The 21,846-nt window shown below is 47.5% G+C and overlaps 2 protein-coding genes across 4 annotated transcripts in view; one reads left to right on the forward strand and one right to left on the reverse strand.

Annotated features, from left to right (window-relative positions):
* TECR (trans-2,3-enoyl-CoA reductase) overlaps nt 1-15,980 on the forward strand; it is a 61,971-nt gene extending 45,991 nt beyond the window's left edge. For all 3 annotated transcript variants that reach the window (XM_077327394.1, XM_077327395.1, XM_077327393.1), the window contains 10 exons: nt 1,457-1,501; nt 3,042-3,145; nt 4,953-5,068; nt 5,675-5,780; nt 6,001-6,073; nt 8,310-8,353; nt 8,956-9,013; nt 9,969-10,057; nt 12,653-12,698; nt 14,307-15,980. In XM_077327394.1, coding sequence (XP_077183509.1) covers nt 1,457-1,501; nt 3,042-3,145; nt 4,953-5,068; nt 5,675-5,780; nt 6,001-6,073; nt 8,310-8,353; nt 8,956-9,013; nt 9,969-10,057; nt 12,653-12,698; nt 14,307-14,434 — 809 coding nt within the window. In that variant the 3' untranslated portion in view covers nt 14,435-15,980. The remainder of the gene's footprint in view (nt 1-1,456; nt 1,502-3,041; nt 3,146-4,952; nt 5,069-5,674; nt 5,781-6,000; nt 6,074-8,309; nt 8,354-8,955; nt 9,014-9,968; nt 10,058-12,652; nt 12,699-14,306) is intronic.
* Nucleotides 15,981-17,714: 1,734 nt separating this feature from the next.
* On the reverse strand, nt 17,715-21,656 carry NDUFB7 (NADH:ubiquinone oxidoreductase subunit B7). Its single transcript, XM_077327382.1, has 3 exons — nt 21,458-21,656; nt 19,099-19,267; nt 17,715-17,905 (listed from the first exon to the last, which is right to left on the reverse strand). Exons 1-3 carry the CDS (start codon nt 21,567-21,569, stop codon nt 17,809-17,811), a joined length of 378 nt encoding a protein of 125 aa, XP_077183497.1. The 5' UTR covers nt 21,570-21,656; the 3' UTR covers nt 17,715-17,808.
* Between the last annotated feature and the right edge of the window lie 190 nt (nt 21,657-21,846).

Consider the following 21,846-nt stretch of genomic DNA (forward strand, 5'->3'; position numbering starts at 1 on the left):
GCAGCCCGGCGAGCTTCTCGCTGTTGGGGGCGGGGAGATGCGGGCAGGGTTGCCCGCCGCCTGATGCTAAGGCTTTCGCGGCCCGCCACCGGGCCGCAGCCCGGGGGTTGACGACCCCTGACATAAAGAACAGAAATTGTAACTTAATATGTGCTTGGTGCTCTAAAGGTATTCTTCAAGTCCTAAGAAAGTTCAATAAAATGAAACCTTTCCATGCATGTGTGTCTGACCATGTGATGAACGTTGCGGCATTCGTGTTTGCCTCACAGTGTAGCAACAGTGTATGTCTGTTGTCAGCATGGCCTGAACTTCAAGATGGGTACTCATTTGGATTAAGCCAACAAATCAGCAATCATTTTATACAACTCCCAGGTATGACCAATGATAACTTGTGCTGGGTGAAAGCTATCATCTATTACTATCACCAGTAATGATTCACCTCTGTATCCCCATTCTTGAATGTGCTATAGCAGAATAACACCAAGGGGTTGGACTGTGCTCATCATTGGTTCTTTGTTTCTAGTTATGGGTAGGCATGTGGCTCAGATACCCTTTTCAGAGCAAGGCTGGAGAGATGTTGGACAGTTAAACTTCCCCTCTGCACATGCAGTGCTTTATTTTATCGCATTATAATTCCTCTTTCTTGAGTTACAGAAATCAAGGCAGTATGTGTATGACATACATACAGTGCCTAGGCCTGCCTGCTTTCAGCAAGGATGCTGTCTCATATGCTCTCCAGCCTGCCCTAGGACCCAGTGTGATATTTCCCACAAGTTTCTACACTGAAAACAACTGTAAGGATGTAGTCTTTATTATTGTGACCTGATCAGGATGGCCCAGGCTAGCCTGATCTCATCAGATCTTGGAAGCTAAGCAGGGTTAGCCCTGGTTAGTATTTGGATGGGAGGCCACCAAGGAATACCAGGGTTGCTCTGTAGAAGAAGAAGAGTTGGTTCTTATATGCCGCTTTGCTCTACCAGAAGGAGTCTCAAAGTGGCTTCCAATTGCCTTCCCTTTCCTCTCCCCACAACAGACACCCTGTGAGGGAGGTGAGGCTGAGGGAACTCTGATATTACTGCTCAGTCAGAACAGCTTTATCAGCTCCCTGGCGAGCCCAAGGTCACCCAGCTTGGCTGCATGTGGGGGAGCATGGAATCAAACCCAGCTTGCCAGATTGGAAGTCCGCGCTCCTAACCACTACACCAAGCTGTAGAGGAAAGCAAGGGCAAACAACCTCTAAACATCTCTTGCTTTGAAAACACCATGGGGTTGTTATAAGTTGGCTGATGCAAAAAGAAAACAGAGATAAGATTGACTAACAAATCATGAAGGAGCGTGCCAGTGTATGTCAATGTAGTCTACCTTGCCAAGAAAGAGTAGGCTAAAATGGGTTTGTGATTATTATATTTTTTTGAATAAGTATTTCTTATATGCCATTCTCTTCTTCTCTCTCCAGATCCTCAGTGGTATCCAGCTCGGCAGTCTCTACGATTGGATCCTAGTAAGTGGAATCATGCGACATCCGGATATTTTTGCAGACACTACTTCCCATAGAACTTGGCTAGGGACCAATGTAAACAAACAGTGGGCATAAGAACTTCCCACTTAAATCAGAGAATGTAACAGAAATAATAACACTTGACCTTGTGAATGTATGTGCTGAATCCATTTGAAAAATCATGCAGTCTTGCAGGAAGCAACATTTTTTTGAAATTCTGGGGTGCTGAGTTAAACAAGAGCATAATTGGGCATGTCTCCTCATCATTTGAGAAGAATTTTTTCCTATGTGTTCTCTGTGTAGTGAACTTGTGGGTTCTGCTCTTGCAGAGCTCTGGTCAGAATTTCCCGGAAACAAGGCTTGTAGCTCTGACCATATATCTCCAAAACCTCTGGAGCTACTCCTTCAGACCTTGGTCCATTCTGCTGGGGCATAATTGAATAACTGCATTTAACTAAGATTTTCTTCTCAATGTGCCTTCAAACTCCCTAGTTGCTTTGTCATGAGTGCACAGGTACATGTTAGCAATAGTGCAGGTTAAGTAAAGGATGCTGGTGTGCCAAATATCCTAAGAGCCCCATGGGCATAAGTTTATTTACTTATTTCTGGGATTTATATACTGCCCATCTTGTACCAGCCATCTTGGGGCAGTGCACAGCCTTTATTCTGATTGTGTACATACCAAGCAGTCTTCCAAGTCATACATCTCCTGCGTCTCATAGCTGCAGGCAGCCATTCTTGCAGTGCTGTTTACCAGAATCAGATCTCTACAGACCTGGTTCACGTCCAATATAATGTGAACTCTCTGTGACTGACACAGCATTTAGCAGATGAATTCTTCTCATAACGTCACCTATAAGTCTGCTTGCTAATCTTTTTAATAGGTATGCCTTCACAGAAACCATTAGTAAGATGACCAGGTTACTTTTCTATATAATTGATGTTCTTTGGTCATTGGTGGTCTAAGTGGTCTTGTGACCTATTCTCCTTCCCCACAACATACACCTTTAATTTGCTGCATTGCTCTAAGGACCAAATAGGGAGGCACGCCTTTGTCCCTCTAGGCATGCATTAAGCCGTGGGTTCAGTTCTGGGGTCAGTACTGCAGAAGTTTGAGTGGTGCTCTGCACAGGTGTGGCAGCCTGTAGACTCATAAATCAGTTACAGGTAAGCAACCATTTTTCTTCATTGTGGCCTCCTTCTGAATGTTTGATAGTCAGAGCCCCTCTGTCATGTAATAAAAAATGTACCGTATTTGCCAGCGTATAAGATGACTGGGCGTATAAGACAACCCCCCAACATTTCCACTCAAAATATAGAGTTTGTTACATTACATTACAGTACTATGGGCCACTATGGACAGCTATGTCTTTCCCAAGTGAAGTGCATCTGGCGTATAGGACGACCCCCCCACTTGGAGGCATGTTTTTCAGGGGGGGAAGTAGTCTTATACGCCAGCAAATACTGTAGTTGCTGGAATTAATATCTTACTAGAAGTACTGGAAGGGAACTGGAGCATCATTGTGGCTCTCCATTTTTTCAGAGGGGAGATCCCTAAAGGATGAAGATATCCTTCAGAACTTGCCAGTGGGCACCACAGCAACACTGTATTTCCGGGACCTGGGAGCACAAATCAGCTGGGTGACTGTAAGCATGGTTTTTCCTGGCTTGAGATTTATTTATTTTATTGTATTTATATACTGCTCTTCCTTTTGGCTCAGGGTGGTTTACATTAGAACTCTCATAAACGATACATACAGTAAACATCTTGACTTGAATATATAACATCTTTGACAAGAACTTGCACTGAATAAAACAGTTGGTAATTTAACATTCAACATTCAGTACTCAACTCAGTTTTTACTGCACTCTGGTTCCATTTTTCTACTGTGGGTGCAGTTGATGATGGAAGGGGCCCCCGGGCCCTGGTTGATGGCTTGTTTCACTTGACTTGGCTGAAACCCTGGTGGAAGAGCTCTCTTTTGCAGGCCCTACAGAATTGTTTTGGCTCTGACAGGGCTCTGATGTCATTTGGGAGCTTGTTCCACCAGGTGGGGGCCAAGATCGAGAAAGCCCTGGCTGTGGTCGATGACAAGCGAGCATCTCTGGGCCCAGAGCTCACGAGTTTATTGGTGTTGGTAGAGTGTAGTGCTCTTTGGGGGGCATAGATAGGCGCTTTCTCAAATACGCAAGGCCCAGACTGTGTATGGCCTTGGAGGTGATTACCAGAACCTTAAGCCTGATCTTGTAGTCAACTGGTAGCCAGTGCAGCGTTTGGAATGTGGGCCAGATGTGGGCCCTCCAAGGTATTCCTTTAAGGACCCTGGCTACTGTATTCTGCACCAGTTGAAGTTTCTGCATCAGGGATAAGGGTAGGCCTGTGTAGGGTGAGTTGCAGAAATCAAGGCTAGAGGTGACCATCGCCTGGATCATTGTGGCTAGGTGTTCTGGGGCCAGGTAGGGGCACTAGTAGATTTCCTTGGAGTTGGTGGAAGAACGCTAGGTATTCTACTCTGGTGGCTTTGCTCCTACATAGAGAAGGAGGTATCAAAGATCACGCCCAGGTTCCTGGCCAAGTCGAGCAGTTGCACTTTCTCACCTGGGCCCTTTCTACCAAACCACATGACCTCTGTGTTTGAAGGATTAAGCTTCAGATGGCTTTGCTTGAGCCAGCTCATCACTGCTTCCAGACATCTGGCTAATGAGTCTGGGGGAGAGTCAGGGTGAAAAAAAGCTCAGTGTCATCGACGTACTGATGGCATCCCAGACCAAACCTCCATATCAATTGGGCAAGAGGGCACATAAGGATGTTAAATAGGGTTGGAGAGAGGACTGCTCCTTGCGGCACCTCACATAGGAGTTGCCAGCAATGTGATTGGTTCTCTCCTAGTGCTACCCTCTGTCCATGACCCCAAAGAAAAGTGATCAGTCATTGAAGGGCTGGCCCTTGGATCCTGCCATCAACAAGGTGGTGAGCTTGTAGCTCGTGATCTGCTGTGTCAGACCCTGCTGAGAGTTCAAGGAGTATTAGCAGCACTGACCCACCTGTTGGTGGAGGTGGTCTATCAGGGTGACTAGTGCTGTCTCAACCCCATGGTCAGGCTGGAAACCTGGGTCTAGGACCAAAGCTTCATCCAGGAATGCTGCCAGTTGGTCCATGGTAGCTCTTTCTACTACCTTACCTAAAAACATCAAGTGCGAGACAGGGCAGTAGTTGGCGAGCTCAAGCGGATCCAGGGATGGTTTCTTCAGCAGGGGCTGAACCACTGCCTCCTTCAGCCCCACTGGGAATTCTCCAGTTGAGAGGGAGAAGTTGATTATCTCCCAGAGGGGGCCCCTATCCTTGCATCTGACCTTTGGATAAGCCACGAGGGGCAGGGGTCTAGGGGGCAAGTGATGGGTCCTGGTTGTGCCCCACCCTATTTTCTTCCTCACACTTCTGCCTGCCTTTCAGGTCTTCCTCACTGAATATGCAGGGCCCCTGTCAATCTACTTGCTCTTTTACTTCCGGGTTCCTTTCATCTATGGCCCCAAGTATGACTTCACCTCCAGCAAATACTCTGTGGTACAGTAAGTGTACACATTTTGCTATGTACCTTTTGTTGTGGTGCTGACCTTTAATTTAGCTGGGAAGTGGGATAAATGTAAAGGAAAGAGAGGAAGTATCTTATTTAAAGTCTTTGGTTAGATTGTGCTCCTTCTCCTCACATCCTGCTTTGAGAGTAGGGACATTTCATCTTGAAAACACATCCTATATTACACTCCAAGCATTGCTTGGAATAGTACTCGAGCAGTCAGAAAAGAACATGGATGAGTAATGAACTCATTCTGTGCCTGTTGGGTCTAATTGAACATGGGTAGCACTCTCTGGTTTTCTCACATGATTGTGCCTGTGGCAGAGTTTAAGATTATTGCTGCAGACTTCCTCCCCTGGAGCAGTTCTATGATTATTGCTGAAACCCCCTGCAGTTGATTAAAGAAGGCTGCAGAAAAGCCCTCTGATCAGTCATCCTGATTTAAGGGAAACTCAAAGCAAAACACCGGGAGCACTTTGGGGAAATGTAAAGGTAGCTTTACTTCCTGGTAATGCTATTGTGACAGGCATTTATATTTCTTCAGAAAATTATATGCTGTAAGATATACATGCCACAGTAACTTGTTTATCTTTCCCTCCAGTCTAGCCTGCATCTGCCATTCTTTCCATTACATCAAGCGCCTCTTGGAGACCCTCTTTGTCCATAGGTTCTCCCATGGGACAATGCCTTTGCGTAATATCTTCAAGGTAAGCAGCACTGAGATGTACATCAGTAGGGACAAGGAGGTAATGCTAAGCCTTGCTTTTCATTTGCTTCTAAAACTTCATTTGTATGGAAATGTGGGGGAAACCCGTTTTTGACCCCCATTTAAGCTTTTTCCCAGACTATGAAGCAGAAGCAGTCAACAAATCTGTTTTCCTATGATTTGATTAGGGTCCATTTCATACTGCATTTGTGTTTCTCCAGAACTGCACTTACTACTGGGGCTTTGCTGCCTGGATGGCATACTACATCAATCACCCTTTGTATACTCCACCTGGTAAGTGATGACATAGGCAGCTGGGGGAGGGGAGGAGCTTGGTGCTCCCCATGGACAATGATCCTCCAGGCCTTCCTGACCTCTACCATTCCCCAGAGGCCATTTAAGTTCGCACCAACTGCTTCAGTGACTCCATTCAGCCACCTCATTCTCTGTCGTTCCCTTCTTTTGCCCTCAATCACTCCCAGCAATAGGCTCTTCTCCAGGGAGTCCTTCCTTCTCATGAGGTGGCCAAAGTATTTGAGTTTCATCTTCAAGATCTGACCTTCTAAGGAGCAGTCTGGGCTGATCTGGGCTTACTTACCAATTTTTAAATGTTTCTGAGAATTGATAACAGATGCTTTGTTGGTGGGGAGGAAGGAAACACTGCTGCCCGGGTCCTTACAAGGACCCCATGGTGAACTCATATTTGACCTATTCTCCAGCCAATTGTTTGCCAATTGAGTTCCAGATCAGGTTTAAGGTGTTATTTTTAACCTTCAAGGCCTTACGGGGTCTGGTAGCTGTGCACCTGTGGGACTGCCTCTCCATATCTTCCCCCCCCCCCCTCCAAAGAGCTCTTCACTCAGCAAATTCCAATCTCCTGATTATCCCCAACCCCAAAGAGGTGCACCTGGTCTCGACAAGAGCCAGGGCTTTTTGGCCCTGGCTCCAGCCTGGTAGAATGAGCTGCCAGTGGAGACATGGGCCCTTACAAAACTCCCAAAGTTCTGGAGGGCCTGCAAAGCAGCGTTTTTCCACCAGGCATTTGGTTGAGTTTCTGGTTCACACTTCTAACATTATATGGGCCCCTTGCCTACTCCGCATCTAGGATCTCCACGCAGATTGCCAGCGCCCGTCTTGAGGCAGGCCATATAGCAGATACCATACTTGGCATACCTGGCTCATTAGGTTGTTTTTTTAGGACGGAATGATTACAGTAAGAGTTACGTGGTTTGTTTCTAGTATAAGGTTTTGTCTTTTATTTCTAAGTCCCCCTGAGACCGCTTTGGAGAGGGACAACCTAAAAATCCCATAAATGAATAAATAAAACCTATAGCCTCTTAATTTTTAAAAACTAGTCTACCACACATAGCTTTTCTGCTATTACTATGTTGCTATCCTCATGGAAAGCTTCTATGAGGATTTTGCCCTCTCTGAGGATATTCATTTATATTGTTCTTTGCTATATTTCGTTCTTCTACATTTTTCTCTGTCTACCCAGTCATTTGAATGTATATTGGTAATGCTGATTCAGTGTTGAGATCCAGAGTAGTTGTAGTGGTTAAGAGTGGCAGAATGTAATATGGAAAATTGGGTTTGATTCCACTTCAAGCCAGCTGAATGACCTTGAGTCACTTACAGTTCTCTCAAAGCTCTGTCAGCATCACCTACCTCACAGGGTGTCTGTTATAGGGAGAGGAAGGGAAGGTCATTGTAAGCCACTTTGAGACTTCTTTGGGAAGTAAGAAAAGAGGTCTAAAAACCAGCTGTTCCTCTTCAACCTAGGAACTGAGAGGAGAAACTAAAATCCTTCTGTTGTCCTTGTTTTATAATGGCACATGAGATGATGATGGTAAAATAAAAACAATCTGTTTCATTTATCTTTGAGGGGAAATTGTCAGGTAAGAATCTGGTTTAGGATTTATGGGGTGAACAGGTAACAGAAATTAGGTTACTTTGTATTTTAAAAAACACACCAGATAATATGTCATAAACAAGTAACAGTTTCTGTTATTCAAGCAGGTCTCTCAAACTTGGGGAGAGAGATTTCTTTTTAGTCTGTGCTTACATAAATAAGCATAAGCTTCTTGGCCTCACAGACACTAAAGTTGGTGAAGGCAGGAACATGCACACAAGTTCCAGTTTTCTTCTGTATACACTGGGTAAGGATCACCTCTGTCTTCTAGGAGCTATTCCCCTCAGTCTACATGGGGATAGGCTGCTTGCCCCACTTCCCTAACTCAGGATCCTTCTTGATCCTCTCACAGTCTGCTTTGCTTTCTTACTGTTAACTCTAAACTCTCAACTCCTCACTGACTCCCTTATCTCAAGAATTCCATTTGAATCTCCTATCACTCAAGGTTTTCTGACCGGGTTATAGCATTAACCATTTATTGTCAATCACAGCTGCCACGAGTTCTCTGTTTCTGTAGTGTTTATTCCTACCAGGAGTTACACCACCTATTTGTAGTTTCACAGTTCACCTAACTTGAGTAAATGTGTTTTCTTTCTGTGTCTTCCCCCCCCCCCCCAGCATATGGACATGAACAAGTGAAACTGGCACTCATCATATTCCTGGTAAGAATGTATGAACCTTTATGGATGCGTTATAAGAGATGCAATCAGGCTGGGGGCAGGGGTAGTGAGCATGGGACAGGAGATATGGTACAGGGTTTAATTGAAATTATGGATAGCCCTGGGGTGGAAGCTAGCATAAACAGTAGTGACTTAAAAATGAAGCCCTTGTGCTCAAGTTAATGAAGAGAGAGAAACTGGTTGCTCTTTTCCTTCATTTCTCTTGCTGTGTACATAATTTAGGTGCCATTTCCTATTAACCTCTCCTGCCTTAATTTGAGCCAGGCTTGGGCAGATGATTTCTTTCAGTGTTAGGGCATGACTCTGGAACATATGACGTAATGTAGTGACAGTAATATGTGTGACTGTGAGCATGTGTACAGGAAGGTATGAAGGAGATCATAATACACTGATAAGAACAGAATGCGCCCTTTGTTGGCGCATTCATGTCTTTCTGTCCTTCCAAACTGTTTTCTAAATTGTGCAACAATTATTTGCATCATTGGACCTGACTACACTCACCTTGAGAGACTTTCATAAAGAAACTGGGTGTGTGGTAATGAGGAACAGATGTATGTTGACAATTGGCACATTTCTTCCTGCAGTTCTGTCAGCTTGGAAATTTCTCAATTCACATTGCTCTACGGAACTTGCGCCCTGCTGGTGAGTAGAGAATAGGATGATACAAAGCGCCTCTTAAGGCTTAAATCGAAGTTCAGGTAATCAGCACAGTAGCTTTACAAGATGGTTCTGAAGGAACTTCTAACATAGCAAATTGTCCTCTGTCTTCAGGATAGGTTTTGCCTTCAGGATGGATTTGAGCCCATCTGAAAATACTGTTTAACAAAAATCAGATTCTGCATAGAAGTATCTCATATGCCTAATTCATTCTTGTAATGTTGAGATTTACAAACTCCAGAACTCTTCCCCTTTTGTTGATAGTCAGAGGAAAAGACTGAGTAGGAAAGCACAGCAGGGGATTTACTAAAGATGCTAGGATACACATAGTCTGAAAGAGCAACCATGATGAGACATATAAGCTACAGAAGCATCACCTGGACCCCACTTGGTTTCTGTGGCGATAAGTAATACTCCCTTGCCCCCAACCCCTTTGTCTGTTCCTGGGACTGTTGAAGTCCACATTTTCATCATTCTGGATTTTATATGCATGTTTGTTTACACTCATCTAGACATTTGTTGAAGGGACCCTAGAAGTCTAGCAGCATTTTTATATCAGAAAATCTTTATCAAAAACATCTGATGGATCCTGTCCATGATCATCTTCTTCTGTGGTCAGATATAAGCTTTTGTAATACTTGGCTAGAATGTTTGAGTAGGTGCCAAACCTGATTAAGCTCTAGTGATCCATATCTGGTAATTTGTTGTGATATACATAGTTGGAATGCAAGTACTCTTTGCAAAGATATCTGCCGAAACATCCAGCCGTGGGGCAGCATATGATGAGGATGATGGTGAAGTAATAGTAGAACAATGGTCTCCTTAAGCCTCTTGGCTCTGCTTAGGAAATCACGAACCATGGCAAATATATTGCAGATATACCAAATCATTTGGAAGAGGGATGTGTGATATGTCTTTGAAACAGATCATTTCCCTACAGGTTCCAAGACTAGGAAGATCCCCTATCCTACCAAGAACCCATTCACATGGCTTTTCTTGTTGGTTTCCTGCCCTAACTACACCTATGAGGTAAGCTGAATCTGGAAGATCCTGCATCTTGTTTATTGTTCAGTAGTTTTTCATGTGAAGTACTAGATTTCAAGCCCATTTTAAATTTAAATAAAATGGGCGCTAGATGGGCTGGGGGGGAGAGCCCGTCCCCCGCAGAAGCCGGAGGGAAAAGGGGGGCTGGGAAAGGAGGCTTCTGTCAGGGCGGAGATCTCCCTCGCGGGTGCGAGGGAGAGCTCAGCCCCGGCAGAAGCCGGAGGGAAAAGGGGGGCTGGGAAAGGGGGCTTCTGTCGGGGCGGAGATCTCCCTCGCGGGTGCGAGGGAGAGCTCAGCCCCGGCAGAAGCCGGAGGGAAAAGGGGGGCTGGGAAAGGGGGCTTCTGTCGGGGCGGAGATCTCCCTCGCGGGTGCGAGGGAGAGCTCAGCCCCGGCAGAAGCCGGAGGGAAAAGGGGGGCTGGGAAAGGGGGCTTCTGTCGGGGCGGAGATCTCCCTCGCGGGTGCGAGGGAGAGCTCAGCCCCGGCAGAAGCCGGAGGGAAAAGGTGGGCTGGGAAGGGAGGCTCCCGCCCCCCCACCCTCCCCAAAGGCTCCCACGGCGTCCTGTCGGCCCCGGGAGCGGGCTCGCCGGGCGAGGCCGCAGCCGGGGCCGACAGAAGGCCGGCTCCCACCACCCCCACCCTCCCCCAGCGGCGAACGGCGTTCTCTGGGCCTCCGGAGCGCCCTCGCTACCGCGAGGGCGCTCCGGACGCCCAGAGAAGGCCGGCTCCCACCACCCCCACCCTCCCCCAGCCGGGAACGGCGTTCTCTGGGCCTCCGGAGCGCCCTCGCTACCGCGAGGGCGCTCCGGACGCCCAGAGAAGGCCGGCTCCCACCACCCCCACCCTCCCCCAGCCGGGAACGGCGTTCTCTGGGCCTCCGGAGCGCCCTCGCTACCGCGAGGGCGCTCCGGACGCCCAGAGAAGGCCGGCTCCCACCACCCCCACCCTCCCCCAGCCGGGAACGGCGTTCTCTGGGCCTCCGGAGCGCCCTCGCTACCGCGAGGGCGCTCCGGACGCCCAGAGAAGGCCGGCTCCCACCACCCCCACCCTCCCCCAGCCGGGAACGGCGTTCTCTGGGCCTCCGGAGCGCCCTCGCTACCGCGAGGGCGCTCCGGACGCCCAGAGAAGGCCGGCTCCCACCACCCCCACCCTCCCCCAGCCGGGAACGGCGTTCTCTGGGCCTCCGGAGCGCCCTCGCTACCGCGAGGGCGCTCCGGACGCCCAGAGAAGGCCGGCTCCCACCACCCCCACCCTCCCCCAGCCGGGAACGGCGTTCTCTGGGCCTCCGGAGCGCCCTCGCTACCGCGAGGGCGCTCCGGACGCCCAGAGAAGGCCGGCTCCCACCACCCCCACCCTCCCCCAGCCGGGAACGGCGTTCTCTGGGCCTCCGGAGCGCCCTCGCTACCGCGAGGGCGCTCCGGACGCCCAGAGAAGGCCGGCTCTCACCACCCCCACCCTCCCCCAGCCGGGAACGGCGTTCTCTGGGCCTCCGGAGCGCCCTCGCTACCGCGAGGGCGCTCCGGACGCCCAGAGAAGGCCGGCTCTCACCACCCCCACCCTCCCCCAGCGGCGAACGGCGTTCTCTGGGCCTCCGGAGCGCCCTCGCTACCGCGAGGGCGCTCCGGACGCCCAGAGAAGGCCGGCTCCCACCACCCCCACCCTCCCCCAGCGGCGAACGGCCCCCGAAGCGCTTACCTGTCGCTGTGCGGGTGAAGCAGGGAATGGGGAGCCGCGCTTCGCGCGGCTCCCCATTGCCTGCTTCGGGCGGGATGGACACTTGGAGGGGCCAATCAGGAGCCGCTTCGCGGCTCCTGATTGGCCCCTCCGAGTTTTTATCCCGGACCGGTCCCGCCCTAACTCCTCCCCACTACCCCTTACTCCTTTATACAGTCCGTGGCGCCCGTGGCGCCACGGGCTGTGTACAGATGTGAAGAAGAAACAGCAGTTTCTTCTTTCAGGCAGGCCACTAATGTGCATAGATTTTAATTTGCTTATCTGGTAACTGAATAAGGTTTTATTCATCTAAGACTGAATGCTAGACAAAATCCTTGCATTCAGTTGGCATCCCCAGAATTCAGCCTCTTGAGACTCAGTTGCTTCATGACAGCTGTTTTGTAAAAGCAGTTAGGGGAATAGGCTGAATTCCTCTGCTCTGTGTGACATCACAGAAAGAGTGAATAGTAAATCATGACTTAATGATCTCAGGATGTGTGGCATATCAGCACGGATATGATAGAATGTTTTCGCTGCTGTCCTTACTGGAGCCTTTCTGTTCTCTGAGTAGATGATATGTGAACCACTTCCCTCTATTCACCCATCTGCTTAATTTATAAGTCTATAGGTACAAAGGAGGAACTGGGATTTGGAGTGCTGTGGGAGGCAGCTTGATAGCTCAGCTTTGATTGGCAAGTACAGAAATGAGCAGGGCTGTGGAATGCCCTCTCTTTCCTTGCAATGAATGTGAATGTCAAAGGAGGCTATTGCAGCCTTTTGCTTCTTAGCCATGCCTGTGGAATGCAACTCCGAAAGCTTTTAATCTGCCTCATGTGTACCAACTCTGAACTGGTGTCTTCTCTTCTAGGTGGGATCCTGGATTGGATTTGCTATTATGACTCAGTGCCTTCCGGGTAAATCTTGATTTTGAATATCTGGTCTTCTCTATAATTATAATTATTATTTAATAATAATAAAATAATTATTTTTTAATTTTATTTATTTGATTTATATACTTCCCCCCAGGAACCAGTTCAGGGTGCTATACAACACTAAAATAACAATGACATTATTTAATAACATTTATAACATTTAAAACCAGATCCCATAACATTCCATAAACCAGCTGTAGCATCAATATAGATCTTATTTCTGGCATAGTTTTCATTCAGTGATGTTTTCATGGGGAGTGTTCTTCTTTGGAGGGCCCATATGTCATAGAATCACTGGCCCCAACCTAAAGCTGGCAGAAGAGCTCTGTCTTACAGGCCCTGCCAGTTGTAACAGGGCCCAGGTCTCATCAGGGAACTTATTCCGCCAAGTAGGATCCAGGATTGAAAACATTCGGGTCCGAGCTTAAGCCTCTGGGCCAGGAACTACCAACCAGTTGGTATTAATAAAGTGAAGCATTCTTCGGGGGACATAGGCAGAGAGTTGGTCCCTTACCAGGCCTGGACCACGAATGGCCTTGAAGGTAAGAACCAGTACCTTAAACTTGATCCAGAAGTCAACTGGGAGCCAGTGCAGCTGCCAAGTTGAATATGGGCCCTCCCAAGACGTTCCTGCATTTTGGACCAGTTGCAGTTCCTGGGTCAGGGATAAGGGTAGGCCCACACAGAGCAAGTTACAGAAGTCTAATCTAGAGCTGACTATCGTGTGGATCACTGTGAGTAGGTGTTCTGGGGTCAGGAAGGGTGCTAGTAGTTTGTCTTGGCAGAAAAGGAAAAATCATGAAACCCTGTACCTATTCCTTCTAACCCTCTTCGGTGGTTGCTTTGCAACCTAAATGGAGCATATCTTCTGCACAGGGTTGGTACAAGGCTGATTGGTAGACTTTCTGTTTTGCATATATTTATCTCATGTTTGTAATTTCCCATCAATCACTCCACCTGAACACTGCCCGCGGCGCTGCGGACTAAATAAAACAGTAAGCCCTTTAGGGGCGGGATGTGTCCGGGATGAGGAAGGGTCCGGATTGGACCCTTCCTCCGGACAGACCATCGGAGGGACCAATCGGCAGGCACGAACCGCCTGCCGATTGGTCCCTCCAATTTCCGACCTGGAGCAACTGCGAGCCGCGTACAGCGCGGCTCGCAGTTGCTCCTTTGCCGGCGGCCTGCCGCGTCAGGAGGCCGCAGCCCAACGAGCCGAAGAACGCCCACGGGAGCCGGAGGGGGACGGGGAGGTGGAGGGGGAGAGGGGCCAGCCCCCTTACCGTCACCAGGGCCCGCACTGGGAACAGCGAGAGCGAGTGGCATCGGCCGCCCGGACAGCAAGGTGAGTGGGGCGCCCGGGTTGGAAATGAAGATGGCCACACGTCGCTCCCGGCCCCCCACCCTGCCTGCTCAGGGCCCGGGCCCTGGCCCGCTAGCGCCCGCTGTATTGCAGCTACAGCGGGCTTGATTCCTAGTATAGTTAATAAAATTAATATCCTATGATATTTATGGAGGGGTGAGAGTAGAATGTTTAATGTCCTGTTATGTACTCCTGATGAAACAGAAATCTCTCTTCTTTGCCTGCAGTGGCTCTGTTCTCCCTGGTTGGATTTATCCAAATGACCATCTGGGCAAAGGGAAAGCACCGAAGCTACCTGAAGGAGTTCCGGGATTATCCACCGCTGCGTTCACCTATTATCCCCTTTCTGCTCTGAGCTGGAGGCAGTTGCTTCTAGTGCGGGGCTGATGCAGTTTTTTTTTAACCTTTGTGAGTGGCTGTTGGGGTCTAAAGTGGGATTTTCTCCGGCTGTCTGCACTACGATCTAAGAGTGAAGCTGTATGGATTCTTTGCTTACTTATACTGGAGTCTCCCCCCTCATATCTGTGTTCTTATCCCCATTCCAAGGTTTTTCTGAGCTTGGGACGTATCTTTCATGCACAGCACTGTAAAACCAAATGCTGTGGCAGAGAACAGGCCGTGAGAGCACAGTCTAAATTTGTAGCAAACCAACACCACAAAGTAGCTGTTGTGGATCTACTTCTGTATACGTAGGTGCCAAAGGCTGAATCTAGGTAGCTGGAGCTTGACTTAAGGAGAAGACTCGTCCCGTGCAGCTTCTGGGCATCAGACCTTGGCTGTCCTTCTCAGGACAGGGATGGCCTGACTCTTAGCTCAACTAAAGGAGCCCCCTGGTGGCAATTATCGGTATAGCACATAGCCATCAGAGCCCATCTTTTATCTCAAGAGCATCTGTGAGATTTTCTAGAGACCCATTATGAAGCTCTGTCCTCCTGTTTTAGGTAGAATGGTCCTGTGAATCCTATGGGCCTGGCTCCCAGAACAGTTCTGGTACTTGCAGCCCAAATGTTAAAGCAGCTTCACTAAGATGGTAGAAGCAACTTCAGTGTAGTCCTGATAGCACACAGGGGAGCCACTAAGCTACAGTCCTGGGGCAAGGGAGATGGCAAGAGGATCCTGTGCTAGGAAGATGTTCTGGGAGCAGCCGGAGGTGGTTCTTCCACCCAACATGCAAGCCAGCAGTGTTAGTTTTAAATGGAAATGCCTCCCTTGTTTTAAGGAAATAAACTCCAGTCAGCACTGAGAGAAATTTTCCCTGTCCCCACGTTAAGTAGAAGTTGTGCAGGAAATGGTGACTACAGAGTAGGCTGGATTTTGGTTCTCTGGCAGAGGAGGGCATTGAAGTGAGTGGCTGAAGAAGAGTTTCCATATGGCAGTGGCATCATGCATTTTCTCCAAACTCAGTCCAGACGCTTGAATCACTCCTGCTTCCAGAATGTTTCACCAGCAGCCATGATGCCAAGTGTAGGGAAAGTGATATCCATACTTGACCCTGGAAACAGGGGAGGGGGGGACTGGTTTGAAACAATGGTCAAAGCTTCATTTAATCACCGGAAAAGGCCCGGGCTCTTGCTTACAGTATTTTTTATTATTTTTTAAAGAGGCCCCCCTGAGAGAAATTTGCTTTTACCTGTTTTGTCTTAATGTTATCAGGATTGCAATCCTGTTCACACTTACTAGGGGAAAGAAGCCCTATTGAACTCATTAAGGCTTGCCCTTAAGTAAACATGGACAGGAGCAGGCCGAAAGTTTTCTAGTCTTAGTTTATGCTGCATGTGAGCAGTGAGATACTGGGAACCTGCTAGGCAGCTGTTTAAATGAGCCACTGACTTGCTATGGTCTGTTTCATGTGGAACTTGTCTTCCATGTCAGAACTACACCAATAAAAGTAATTCAACTCACTGCGTTGTACTATATTGTTTGTAAAGAGCATCTTGGAATCACAGGATGAAGGACTTGCCTTAGATGGGAAAAAGCTACATGGTGGAGCATCTGGAGAAAACTTTTAACATATAGCTAACCTATCCCTAGAGCATATATGCCAAAAATTAGGTTGCCAAGAAATGGCTGTTTAATTCTTCAGCTAGGGCTGATCTTTTTATTAAAGTTTATAATATAAGGCAACTATGCAAGTTTTTTGAAGGCTTCACATAGCTTTCATTGGAGAATTTTATTTTCAACAGTTCAGGAACCAACTTGCTGGACTATGGGGACAACAAAACACCTTTAGAAAGTCAGTCTCTTGAATCATTCCTGCTTACAGAATTTTGGTATGTGAAGGTGACATGTTTGTGTTTTAATTGTATTCAGATCTGATGTGATCCACCCTGAGCCTCTAGGAAAGGTGGAATGCAATTTTAAATATAAATGATGCATTGGAGGCATTAATAAGAGACAGGAGGTTATAGGCAAAGAACGGTCTGAATAAGTTAAGGGTTAAAAAGGAGTTGGAATTAGGAGGTTGATAGGGAGGGATGCAATGAATTGAACAGTGTAAAGGCAGGGGGATACAGGAGCCATGCCCTCTCCCATTGCTTGAAGCCCTGGCAAGGAGGGGAAGGGCTCCTGCTGGGCCTGAGAACCTGCCTCTCTCCCACCCCCAAATGTTGCCGGAAGCCCCGGCGAGGTGGAGGAGGACTCCCACTGGGCCCCAGAAGGGCCGGCACGGCCTGTCACCAAGGGGCGAAACCTGGGGAATGTGGAGAAAGGCCGCAGCAGCCCTTCTGGGCCCCAGCAAGAGCCCTGAGAGGAGCTGCTTCTCTCCCTCCTCCATCCCTGGAAGTACTTCTGCCACCTCCACTCTGGGTGGTGTGCAGGCACCAAATGGCACTAAGTGCCTGACAGGTGTTGTCGCTGGGTTTGGGGGGGGCGGGTGTGAGGGGGGGCCGCCTGCGGTGCCGCAGAGGCCCCGGACAGGCTCCACCTAGGAAGCCTTTTCCCAAATATATATATATATAGTAAAGTGTTAAAGATTGCATTCTGCCCCCTTTCCTAGTGGCTCAGGGTAGATCACATCAGATCTGAATACAATTCAAATACAAATATGTCACATTTAAATACCAAAATAATTTAAATTTAGGGTTTCAAATCAATTAAGATTCCCTTCTGCCAATTACCCCATGTTCCTTTTTTTCCATATCCATCACTGGTGCTTGAGAGATGTTCTTGTGGCAGCGTTTGAGTCTCAGAATGGTCATCAGTAGTCACTCATTCACTAGCCCCAGGGACCAGGTAAGTGGCTTGCCACCATTCAGTCTTGATGGAATCCAACAGACTGAAGACTCTAGCTATTTTAAGGGTGAATGTGATACTCATTGTATTCATGACTGGGGTTTCTCTTGTATGAGAAAGCCTCTCTCTTTCATTAATTGCACAGGAAGCAGGAATTCAGCATTTAGATGTGATTAAAAGGCAAAATATTTATGCAGTCTGAAGAGAAAAGCAATGGGGGTTACAGCAACTTTTGGCTAGTATATAGTTCTTACTCTGAACCCTCCCCTTTTAAAGGTGAGCACGTGATCAAGAACAGTTAGATAATAAGAACATAGTGCCAGAAGTTCCACATTCTTGAATGAGACACACACTAGGTATAGGACCCCCTTTTATCCCATGAATCACAGACTGTCAACTCCAGATGAAAATTGAAGATAAGGTTTATTTTCTGACATAACAGACCAAGAGAATTTTGCAGGCTTGTAGAAGAGGCCTACGGAGGTATCCTCAAGTCATTTAAGATGCTCGTGCTGCTGCTTCCTTCTGTTCAATGCGTTTCTTTCTAGCCAGAAGGCGTCTTTCCCGTTCAAACTCTTTCATGCGCATGACATAACTATGGGGGAACAGATAAATACAGGTCACACTGTTGGGCATTTGACTCAGTTGTCCATATCATTAATCCACAACCATCCCTAAGTACAGAAAATGTCCGCTATTAAAATATATTATTTTCTCAGCTTACCAAAACCTAAATGAATATCCCAGTTCACAGGTAATAGACAAAAACAGTCACATGATTCTCAAATATACCCACACTCCCTATGAAATCAACTGTGAAAGATCTACCTAAAAATAATTTCTGAATGGAAGGCAGTCAGTACAAGAGCCTCCTGTAATGCTGGTGCTGCCAATGACAAGAGGAGCAGAGCCTGTATTGAGCCTGAAGAGACAGTGCCAAGAAAACGCTGAAGCAGGGGCCAGCCACAGGAACACCTGAGTGCCCATCAGGCTCATAAGTAAAAAATTAGGACAGAAAAACCATTCCAGAAAAGGAAATCGGTAAATTTGATATATGCATTTGCTACATTCTCAGAGACCCTTGTGACTGACGGCCACTAGTCAATTCCTTAACATTAGGCTTGACTTGCTTTTACTGAATGCTGCTTTTTAAGGACCTAAGACTTTGTCTGCAGGGCAGGGAGAACAGAATAAGACTATCCTTTTATTTGTTGTCATAAGCCATAGCAATCCCAATTTGTCCTTCACATTTCTGAATACTTTCCAGGATCTAAGAATCCATTTAAGAACCACTAATGTAGCCCCTCCTGCCAAACCACCCCTTTCCCATTATTAGGACCAGCAGGCGTCTGTAGACTAATTTTCTCATGCTAAAATAGTCTGCATGCCAATTGTTATAGTCTGGAACCCAGACATGTTTTAAGCACATGGTGTTAGATATCCATTTGATGCCTTCTTCTCAAGTCTCTAATGCCAATTTAAAGTATCCTTTATTGTATCCTTGCAAGTAATGGAAAAAATATTGTCTCTACAGACCTGCAATGAATGCCCCATCCCAAACAGAGCAAAGCAGCCAAAGAGGCATAGCTGACAAGAGCATCATAACACCATTTCCTTATATATCACCCAACCACAATGTGGTGACAACACCCTTCACCATCCCACTTATTCTACCAGGTCTTGATGCATTCAACATGGCAGGAGAAAGTTCATCTTCTCTGGGGAATACATGAGTGGTGGTAAAACACTATCTCCCGGAAGAAGCAGATTGGTAGGCTTGCCACTTACTCCAGGTGCTCACAATAATCCCAGTCATGGCGCTCATGTTTACATGCAAAGATATTGGGGAAATGGTCACGCTTGCATTTCATCAACTTGATGAGATAATGGGCACAGTAATCCCGCTCCTCAAGGGGAAGCCGGGCATCGTCCATCTGCTGCTGTGTTGCTATCATCACTGGAAATGGAAAGGGAGGAAATGGTCAGAAGTGAGTCCAAGACAGCCAGGCAGCTCTTCATCAATGTCAACTACTTCCCTTCCATTTTTACTAAGGAATGTAATTCCGCTTGTTCTGTAAACTAGTTAAACTGCCTTGTCCCAGGCCATTGCCAGTTTAAATCCAACTTAATAGGGCTTTTGATCCAGAGCTCTATGGTTGAAGCTGCATGCCTCCAGTGTTATAATTGTGTCATGACCATTCTCTATTTACAACATGGTTTATCTCATGACGCCTTCATCACTGCCCCACTATTGATGAACAATGTATCTGTAGTTTTTGCATAAGCATGGAGCAATGATGCAAAAGTCTGAACACTCTAGCAACAAAAATAAGCATCTCTGCATATCTGGACTTAATACATATTAACATGAACAATATTAACTGCAGTTGGCCATTGTACTCTTTTTCATAGTAGCTAATCAAATGATTCCAGGAGACTCAGAAACAAGGGATGATGGAATTAACTTCTCCAAGCTTTTACCACTCCTAACCACCTCCAAGCAAGTATTATTCAGACTTGTGTTGCCCCTGAATGCAGAGGTTTCATCTCGATCAGTGGTTCCCAAATTTTTTCTGGCTGCTGCCCCCTTGGCTCCCAGGACATATCCCCAGTGTCCCCCACACACTCTTTCCTAGTGTTTGGTCTACTGCAAATTCAAAACACACTATATTGCCTACACTTATTTTTTGAGCTGTTGTGCAGTGTCCATTTTTTAGTCTGGGGGAAGGAGCTTTGCAGGAATATGATCCCATCCAGCCCACCTTCTGAAGCTGTCATCTTCAGGAAGCTAGGTAGGGTTGGCTCTGGTTAGCTTTCATGTGGGAGACCACCAAGGAAGTCCAGGGTCACTACTACTGCCCCCAAATTCTTCAACACCTATCTACTATCCTGAAATTTCTCACTAACCCCCTTGCGGGGAGGCATACCACCCACTTTGGGAGCTCCTAATCTAGACATATTGGTTAAGAGAGAATGACAGAATTAACCATAATGATTAAAGAAGACATGAAATGGCTTTCTAGCTCAGCACTGTGTATTCTGGCGCTCAACAACTCTATAGGGTCTTAGGAAAAGTCTGGTATTCCTCTACATCAGCAAAAGACTGATTGAACCCAAGACCTTCTGCATCAACTCAGCCACAGGCTCTTCTCAAGAATCACAGAATCATAAGAGTTGAAAGGGATCTCCAAGGTCATCTAGTCCAACCCCCTGCAGAATGCAGGAAATTTACAACTACCTGCCCACTCACTGTGACCCCAATTCCATGCCCAGATGATGAGTTCATCTGATCTTGGTAAGGGTACAAGAAAGCACTATACAGAAACCCACTCTGCCAGCATGAATAAGAGTCCTGTGCCACCTTAAAGGATAAATGTTCTTATCCTTGCTTAAGCCTGGATAGCTCAGGGAAATTTGATCTCAGAAGCCAAGGAGGGTTGGTGCTGGCTGACATTTGGATGGGGACCTCTAAGTTATACCAGAGTGATGATACGGGAGCAGCTAATGGCACACCACATTTGAACATCTCTTGCTTTGAAAACTAGAGCAGCACCATTAGTCAGCTGTGATTTGACAGCCAAAAAAACAACAAGTTTTAGCAGTCTAATGGCACCTTATGGGCCAACAAGATTTGGGATATACGAAGCTTCCAAGAGTCAAATCTCTCATCAGACATCTATTTATCCAATGTATTTTTGCCCATCTCTTCTTCCAAGAAATTTGCAGGGCTTGCATGACTCTTTTAACCCATTTTTTTGTCTCACAGTAACACCATCAGGCAGATGACACTGTCAGAAAGCAAAAACACTTAATGACCTTCACCGCAGAATAGGATATATATGAGGTTATGAAACTTGGGGACTGGCGGGAGGGTAGAGGCAGATGAAAAGGTTATGCAACCCCACTAAACTCATTATTTATCCCAACTATGCCTGCAGAAAAATTACGACTGTAGGCAAACGCTTGCTCGACAGGGCAGGCGTGTAGGTGGGCAACCAGGGGACGGAGATGATGCCCCGGGGCCAGTCTCTAAGCCCAGGGTGGAAATGCAGGTTAGGGTCGCGGGCCACACAAGCTGGTCCTCGAGGAGACACAGGAAGAGGTCTACTGGCCGGTGACCTTCCCTCTGCCCCTAAGGTGAGCTCACCCCGTTCTTTGCGTTCCTCAAAGCCATACAGGGGGTCGAAGGTCGGCATTTTGAGCGGATCCGGCTCCACTTCGGCATCCCAGAGATAACGGCGAGCCAGATGAGCCCCCATCTCTACAAACTCCGACGCTTCTGCAGCTGTTTCTCAATTCCACACCATGACCCGCCCACCGCCGGAACCGGAAACAGCTCTGAAGGGGAGTCCGGGGAGCCGCGGAAGGAATCCGGCGCGTCCCGAACATCCGCTCGGAGCGTCAAGCGGCCATTGGCCCTTCTGGGGGGTGGTGCCGGTCTAGGCTTTCGCGTTCCTATGGTAAAACAGTCTCGACGTATACGTATTTAGAAAGGGATTTATCGCAGAAGTCCCGGCGCGTTCAAAGAAGGAGCCG

The sequence above is a fragment of the Paroedura picta genome, chromosome 3, assembly GCF_049243985.1.
Source record: "Paroedura picta isolate Pp20150507F chromosome 3, Ppicta_v3.0, whole genome shotgun sequence".
NCBI classification, from domain to species: domain Eukaryota; kingdom Metazoa; phylum Chordata; class Lepidosauria; order Squamata; family Gekkonidae; genus Paroedura; species Paroedura picta.

Excerpts from the sequence above, each read along its gene's own strand:
- NDUFB7 (XM_077327382.1), bottom strand. The coding sequence starts at position 21,569 with ATGGGGGCTCATCTGGCTCGCCGTTATCTCTGGGATGCCGAAGTGGAG. Across the intron at positions 19,268-21,457 it reads TGAGGAACGCAAAGAACGGG|TGATGATAGCAACACAGCAG; the intron begins GTGAGCTCACCT and ends TTCCATTTCCAG. Across the intron at positions 17,906-19,098 it reads GATTATTGTGAGCACCTGGA|TTATGTCATGCGCATGAAAG; the intron begins GTAAGTGGCAAG and ends GTTCCCCCATAG.